Consider the following 8,379-nt stretch of genomic DNA (forward strand, 5'->3'; position numbering starts at 1 on the left):
GGCAAACTGTCACGTACGTTGCTTTACGTGAAGTTATGTCGAATTATTATGAATGAAGAAACCTATCTAGTTTTATACTCAAGTAAATTGTGTTTTACCATTCATTGTCTGTGTTTCCAAAGGGGAAACCATTGTAGAGTGCCGTCACTTGTAGTCCATCGGTGAAATCGCCAGTCGGGGTCCATCTTTTTTTCTGACTTCGTAAGTGGAATTTCCGAGTTCAAGGGGGTGTTCCAGTACACACTTCCTGGTTTGAACTCGATAAAGTCCGACAAACGACCATCCTCGAAAGCAGCATTACAGTTGATTGACAATGACACAGTCAACATACAATACAAACCTTTCTAATTTTCTAAATGTATTTTTCAACGCATACTTTTCATTTAGAGAGGTAAAACAGACAACAGTGTTCCAATCACATCTTTTATTTGTAAGGCACCAGAAAAGCTCCCTTACTGCTAAAAGCGCCATGCATTACTTCTTGTCATTGTTAGCGTAGTACACTCTTGCTTTCTTAACACCTTTTTTTGTTTAACATATAAAGTTACACATATGGTTTGTTTTTTTTCATTATTTTTGCACAAAAGAGGATCGAACATTTACAAAGTGAGAAAACGACTTGCAGAACTCGAAAGAAAATGATGCGCACGCACACACAAATGTGCTATTTTCATGACAGGTTATAAAGCAGCTTTGGAACATACAAAAATGCTTTAAAAAATACATATATTGATATATTCATATGTATACAAATTGACCCTTCACAGCGCGCAGACAAAACACACCACTTGCCTGGGAGAACATAAAGATTATTACTATCATGAATGTTTTTAGAATCAAACGAGCACACAGACGACACTTAAGTGCTTTTACTAAACAAAAAGAAAATACAAATAAAAACACAGAAAAAAAATAAAATAATTAAGATAACAGAAAATTTGGGAAAAAAAAACGTAAATTTTATGCTTTTTCGAAGTGTGGTTTTTAGTCATTCAAAGCGCTCTTAACTAAGTGTGACGTCATACCAAGAGCCAATGGCAGTCCGCTGGCGCCCCCTGTTGGCCCAAAGTGGAAACAAAAGTTTTGATTTCACAGTGGTGACAGAAAGCAAAGGAAAACTACTTTTTTTTTTGCCATAACGTTGAAATGACAAGGAAAAGTATTTTTTATTTTTTTTTTACAAGGGGGAAAAAACATTTTACTTTTGTTTTCTAATTAAATTAGTCGATTTACATTAAATTTCTTTAAGAAAAAAAAAATAAAGATTTCATTTCATGAAAATTTATCAGGTTGTGACTGTTTAGTTGTCATTTTTTTTAAAGTGAAAATGTTAAATTTGTTAAAATTAAGTTGCTACACAATTTTTTTTTAATCTCAAGTAGGCGAGACGAAAAGTTGGCCAGCAGAGGGAGCTGCAGCGATCATACGGACTTAAAAGTGATAGTTCGTATTTTTTTTTTACATGAATCGCTATTTCATCCTCACCTCCAGTGTGTGCGATCAGCACTGACTTACCCGACAGCGTTCTGTGACACGAGTTCTGGTCCGGTGTTGGTCGAGAGGACAGTAGTCCGGTATGTTGGCTGTCGTCGTGGAAATAAAGCATTTTTCTTCTAAAAACAATTTGTGTTCAAAAGAGTGATACATTTGCATCACAAAACTCCCTCCTGAAAAAAAAGTCAAGACTCCATTTCCCCCGGGCACTATTTTTCTGTTCATTCGTATCACTGCGCATCACCCTGCAGACAGCTGATAGTTGCGCCTTCCGCCGTCGAAAAGACAAACAACTTGTAGATTACCGCGTCTATCAGCTTTATTTCCGCGACGACAGCCAACATGCCGGACTACTGTCCTCTCGACCAACATCGGACCAGAACTCGTGTCACAGAACGCTGTCAGGGGTAAGTGATGATCACACACACTGGAGGTAAGGATGAAATAGATTCATGTCAAAAAATCCGAACTATCCCTTTAAGACAAAAAGGCGCAAAAAAAAAAGAGGAGCAAAAAATACATAAAAAACAAACAAACAAGCGTTTTCATTTTGTTTACACACGCGCACTCTCGCTTCCTCAATCGCACAGGCTCGCTATCTAATGTGGGGTTTTCTTGTCTCAGACAAATGTTTGAATGGGCCCAAATGCCTTTGGATGAGATTGAGGTACACGGACAGGCCAGTGGTTGGTCAGCCACTTGCAAATTATGTAGAAAAAAAAACAAAAAACCTTGCTTTTCGTCAAAAGTGACAAATGGCTCGTTGGTCGGTTTAAATCCGGTAAGCGTGCCTTTTAGAGGCGGGGCTGACTCCATTTTGATTTGTGCCGTTACAGGTGAAGGAGGAATGACAGCAAAAAGAGTAATGTTTACTCTCTTACTTTTCTTCTTGTTTTTTTGTGTGTTTTTTTTACCTTTTCTTTTTTTTATGCTTGAACATTACAAGCGCAAATATGTACACGTGACGTCGACTGAGAACAAACAGTCCGCCGCCGCCATTTTCCTCCTCTAGTCGGACTTGTCGCCGTCCTCGGGCCTGGGTGGCGGCCTGTCGGCTTGGGCCTGGGTGGCGGCGTCCCCGCGGGCCTTGTCGTCCTTGGCGGCTTGGGCGGCCTGGCCGTGCGAGTAGTTGGCCAGGATGGAGGACAGCGAGAGCAGGCCCGAGCCAGATGAGGCTGCCGGCAGGCTGGGCGGAGTCAGGCCCAGAGGCAGGGGAGCCACCGGGAGAGCCAGGCCCTGGAGCTGGGACAGGTGCTGCACCTGGAGCTGTTGCTACATGTACACACGTACAGGAGGACGTCAGCGTTTACACATACATGTACAGTAGTACCTTGACTTACGACACTGTCAAAATACACAACTTGCATTTTTCTTTTTTTGTGTCGGTGAAAAGGTCATTTAAATTTACACGAATGACATTTACAGCAACTTCTGTGCCAATTTTGTCACTGTCAGAAGTTTACACAAATTATGATATATGACAGGTTCAAACAAATTGGAGCGACCTGTGATGTCATATCTTTGGAAACGTCTGACATATTGACAACATTTGAGTTAATTTAACCTCCTGTTACGGTGCGGGTCAATTTGGCTGACTTAAAATTCAAACAAATAAAAACAATCATGTTAGATAGAACTATCTATCTATCTATTTAGTTATTTAGTTATTTATTGTCATTTCTGGCTGTGGATATTTAAACATGCCGGGGTCAAATTGACCCAATTTCAAGGAAATGCAATTTAAAATAATAATAATAATAATAATAAAATAATCATTTTGTTCAGCTTAAAGGATTTGAAAAAAACAATCTTTAAAAATTATAATTAAAATCAAATTTGTACATTTACAAGAAAAAATATTTTGGAAGAGCTAAATAAAATATTTTGGATACCAAAAAAAAAAAAAAAAAAAAAAAGTTATTTATTTAGTCTATTTATCCAGGTATGATAATTGAGAACACTATCTCATGTATATGTAAATGTCTATGTATGTATATATATATATATATATATATATATATATATATATATATATATATATATATATATATATATATATATATATATATATATATATATATATATATATATACGTGTATATATATATAGACAAGAAAAATAAAATACATATTTACAATACGTGATTTTAAATATTTAAAAAGTTAGATTGTGACTCACCCGTATGATAGAGTTCATCTCAGGGGGTGTGACCTGCTTGGCTCTCTCGATGGCGCCCATTACCTGCTGCTGGTGCTGAGAGGAGGGGAAAAAAATAAACAAAAAAAGATATCATCATGATGTGAGAGGAAAAAAAAAAAAAAGAACATGTTTTTGCATCTATAACAAAGAAATCCTTCCACGATATAACAAAAAAGGCACAGAAAATGATTTAATGTTACGTTAAAAAAACAAAACGCACATTTAATTTTAAAAATTTGTATTTTTTTTTTCCATTATTAGAAAATGTTCAATTTTATGAGAATTTTTTTTTTTTTTATGTGGAAATGTAGAGCTCCAAAAGTAGCAACAAAGGTGTGATTATGAAAAATATGTACACATAATTTATACACATAATTTTAAAAAAATATATAAAACTGTATGTAACAAATTGCAATATTATGCAGTGCAAAAGTGCAAATCACATACTGAGCACTCATATATTACACATTTTATTTTTACATTTCTTTTTTTTTTTTTTTAAATGATTATATGTTGAATCGGTAAGACTGCTGAATGAACTATTAAATCTGAGGTCTCACGAAAAAATAAAATAAAAATATATATATATATATATATATATATATATATGGGGTGTGAATTGCCTAGTACCTGACGATTCGATTCGTATCACGATTCACAGGTCACGATTCGATTCGATACCGATTAATCCCGATACGAATTTATAAGTCGATTGTTGCGATTTTTTTCCATTCAAATTTAGAAAATACTAATCAGTAAGCTTGTAGAGTGTAAGATTTATATGAAAATGTATTATTTATTTATCTGAAATTTCAGTCTTATAGAGGTTGTAATCTGTTTCATGTTTGAACAGCATTAAAATAAAATATTAAGGCTTAATGTTCCGTTCATATAACATTCTTCCATGCTCAAGGTGTGAATCCTAACCCGAAGTCAGACGTTTTGTTGAATATTTTTCCATTAAAAATGGAAGTTTAAAAATCGATTCACACACACACACACACACACACACACACACACACACACACACAAAAAAAGGCAATGATGATAAGACGTTGAATCGGTAAGACTACCGAATGAACAATTCTGAGCTCTTAAAAAAAAAATCGATTTTTTTTATTGAATCGATTCGAGAATCGCGCGATGTAGTATCGCGATATATCGCTGAATCGATTTTTTTTAGCACCCCTAATATATATATATATATATATATATATATATATATATATATATATATACATATATATATATAGTATCCGTTTTTACCCAATTACTGATTGGATGATTGGTGGTGGTACAAATACCTGATAGCTGCAGCCCTATACTCTGTTTCATATTAATGTGGCTTTTTAGAGGTCCTTCCAATATTTATTCATTTACAAAGGCTTGACGCAAGCACGCAACACAGACACACAGCGTACACGCATCGGACTTACCTCCTGCGACAAGTAAGGCAGCACCTGAGCGCAGATGCCGTTTAGTCTCTTGACTATTTCAGCCTGAGTGAGAACCACCACAGAGTGGCGAGAATGAGAAAACAAGCACAACGTGACAACGATGTGGATGCATATAAAGAATTTATTATTATTTATTTTTTTTACCTGTTTGTGCATTTCAATGTTCAGTCCGTATGACATTTCATAATACTGAAATACACACATAAGGACACAAAGCATGTTAACATCTGCTGTCATGGATGATGCAAATTGTCTTCCAATTCATGTGCTCACCATGATGTAATGACGCTGCATCTCGGACTTTTCTGAAGCCAGTTTGTCACATTCCAACTTGAGACTGGATAACACACACACACAAAAAGACAAACAACAACATACTTGAAGAACTTCTAATTGTGGTACAAATCTAACGCCACACAGTATGCCGCCCCTGCCGACAACAAGCACAATTACCTGTGGTATTGTGCTTGTAGGAACTGGAACTCGTCTTTGATGCGATCGCACGAGTCAGATGTGGTGAACTTGAGAGCTTGTCCAGACGGAGCGGATGCCTGCTGACAAAAATCACAGCAAAAGATAGCATGCACTTCACTTCACAAATATGGCACTTTACTGTACTTTAATTTATTTAATTCAATCACCGGTGTAATAACCTTATTTATTGATTGATAGAATTTTTATTATTATTATTATTATTATTATTATTATTATTGTTATTATTATTATTAATTAAATCTCTGGTGTAATAACCTTATTTATTGATTGATTGAATTATTTTTTATTTTATTATCTGTTCTCATTGCTGCTGGACATGTACATTTCCCAGAGGGAGCCATCCCAAAGGGCTCAATAAAGTCAAGTCTAAGTCTCAGTCTAATTTCAGGATTTTGATCAACTACAAATGTCTCCATTATGTTTGTTCCCTATGACGTATTCCAACAACTTGTGCGGTGTTTGTTACTTATTGACTCTTACTTCGGCACCTATTCTAATAATGTACAGCAATATTGTAGTTATTGCGCCTTATTTGGCATTAGAGCTGTGCAATTAATCGAAATTCAATCACAATTTCAATTATTTTACTCCACAATTACAAAATTGTAATCGTAAACAAAAATAAAAGATTATTAATGCTAATTTTTATACAAACTAATACTAATACATATATTAGCACCTTTTTTTTTAATTTAAAATGACACATTTAATTTAATCTTACATTATAGTGTTTCAACTAATTTTATTTGTCTTAATATTTTTAAATGTTTAAACATGTTCTTGTTTTGTACCAATTTTTTTTTTAATAATAACCATTTGAATAATCGTGATTTCAATTACTACCAATATAATTTTGATTATTATTATTTTCCATAACCAAGCAGCCCTATCTGCCATACTTTACCACATTCATATTACTCCACAATAGACAGGAGGCGTTATTGTTTTCTGTTGAAAAATGTAATGTAATATTCACTGTAGCTTTCAAATTGTGATTTTTGTTATCGTGACATTTATCACCCAGCAGGGGTTGGAATTACTCAATGTAATAATTAATTAGAAATAATAAGCATGATAGTGTCTCTCTGCTTCTGTGTTGGTTGAAGTAAGATTTGCAGTCGATGACTTTGCATTAAGACGTTGGCCAGAAATTGGTGCATTTTCACTGAATTTAATGAGTCATAACTTCCTCAATATTTGTCACGGGAAAATGATACTTGCATAATTGGAATCGTTTTGAAAAGACTTATCTGGTGACGCTTATCTCGTGTAACTCAACATTTAATCTTATGTTAGATGCCGGAATGCTTTGAATCGTTTTAGTTATGCGGAGGTTTAAAACACGAAACGAGCCAAAATAATACTAGTTTAAAAAAAACGTGTGAGTGCAGAATTTCGCATCTAAAATCTCTTAAACTCTCACAAATAAGTAATTACTACCCACTACATTTGAATCATAGCTGTTTGTATACATTAGTGTACATTCAGTATAGTGAACGATGCTAGGCTAGGCTAACGCGTTGACACTCATTACTGGCGAGCTACCACACGCGTCAACGGTGATGTTACGTGGACGTCAGTGGGACAAATAAATGTCTCAAGGACGCGAGGCATTTTGGAGAAAGACAACAAAAAAAAAAACTGCCATTTTTTGTCCTGCGGCGTCAGCTAACGTTAGCATAGCTTAGCCTAGTCGCGCTGCTAGGCTAAAGCAAGCAGCCAGCTGACTTGACTTTGACGAGTTTGCACCGAGCGGACAACTTACTCACCGAGTGCCTGGATTGAGGAAACATCATGTCAGCACCAAGCAAGCAAGCAGCAGCGTCGCCCGCCGAAAAGTCTCCGTCGTGTCGAGCTCAGAACGAGCTTGCTATCCGGCTAAAGCGAACGCGTTCCCGGATATGGGATTTTTAAATGATTGCTATTCGCACTTTGTACCCCGTCATCGCTCGAAACGCTCGCTTCGCTTCAACACCGTCGACACCGTCTTTTGATCGTCTTTAAGGCGAAAGACGCTACTATACGGTAAATACGTATTATTATTCTTTAAATACTTTAAAGTATGCGATTTTATTTTTTTCTCTAATAACGTTACGTCTCCCTCCGGGAAAGCCTCGAATTAGATGTGTTGACACATGAGCCCGCGACGCTCCTGCTTCTATTCTTCTTCTGTGGTGCTTCCTGCTCTGGAGCAGAGGAGAGAAGGAGAGAATGAGCGTAGCGTCACCGAGTCCCAAACCCAACAGCGCCCCCGCGATAAGGATGTGAACTGACGCCAAACCCAGCCTTTCTGTAACAACCATAAATGCTGATAAAATTAAAATAATAAGAATGATAATAATAATAATAATTAGGATAAAATCACCAGAAATTAAGAGAAGCCCAGATGTGTAAATTGAGGAGCAGTTTGTTTGTTTAAATCCTGTATTTAAAAAGTGCCTTTTCCTGAGTGAAACCGGCAGACTGGGCCTTCAACAAAAGTATGAAAACTTCACAATGTATGTGTGTGTGTATATATATATATATATATATATATATATATATATATATATATATAAAAGCGTTAACTAATTAATTAATCACAAGAAATTATCGCATTAATCATTGTATTACCACAGATTAATCACACTATTAATTTTGACCGCAGATGATCCTTTTTAGCCGACAGTGGATGTTTACATTAAAGGTAGCTGTTGGAGTTTGAGCAATAAACATAACTACATGCATTAAAGTA

General features: G+C 35.7%; 1 protein-coding gene across 2 annotated transcripts; it reads right to left on the minus strand.

Annotated features, from left to right (window-relative positions):
• Positions 1-1,905: 1,905 nt before the first annotated feature.
• Positions 1,906-7,839, minus strand: LOC144032094 (TLE family member 5-like). 2 transcript variants are annotated; one of them, XM_077539760.1, is made up of 7 exons: positions 7,415-7,839; positions 5,604-5,704; positions 5,424-5,487; positions 5,295-5,339; positions 5,130-5,192; positions 3,673-3,747; positions 1,906-2,766 (listed from the first exon to the last, which is right to left on the minus strand). In XM_077539760.1, the coding sequence occupies exons 1-7, from the start codon at positions 7,439-7,441 to the stop codon at positions 2,503-2,505; spliced, it is 639 nt and encodes a 212-aa protein (XP_077395886.1). In that variant the 5' UTR covers positions 7,442-7,839; the 3' UTR covers positions 1,906-2,502. The 2 variants fall into 2 exon arrangements, with proteins under 2 accessions (XP_077395886.1, XP_077395887.1); XM_077539761.1 differs by having other exon boundaries at positions 5,604-5,701; positions 7,415-7,837.
• Between the last annotated feature and the right edge of the window lie 540 nt (positions 7,840-8,379).

The sequence above is a fragment of the Festucalex cinctus genome, chromosome 12 (genome assembly GCF_051991245.1).
Source record: "Festucalex cinctus isolate MCC-2025b chromosome 12, RoL_Fcin_1.0, whole genome shotgun sequence".
NCBI lineage: Eukaryota > Metazoa > Chordata > Actinopteri > Syngnathiformes > Syngnathidae > Festucalex > Festucalex cinctus.

What these genes read in the sequence shown, in the direction of transcription:
- LOC144032094 (XM_077539760.1), bottom strand. Translation starts at nt 7,441, where the DNA reads ATGATGTTTCCTCAATCCAGGCACTCG. An exon ending in TGCCTTACTTGTCGCAGGAG is followed by an intron (nt 3,748 to 5,129) that starts GTAAGTCCGATG and finishes CCCTCCTCTCAG; the next exon opens with CACCAGCAGCAGGTAATGGG. An exon ending in AGATGAACTCTATCATACGG is followed by an intron (nt 2,767 to 3,672) that starts GTGAGTCACAAT and finishes GTGTACATGTAG; the next exon opens with CAACAGCTCCAGGTGCAGCA.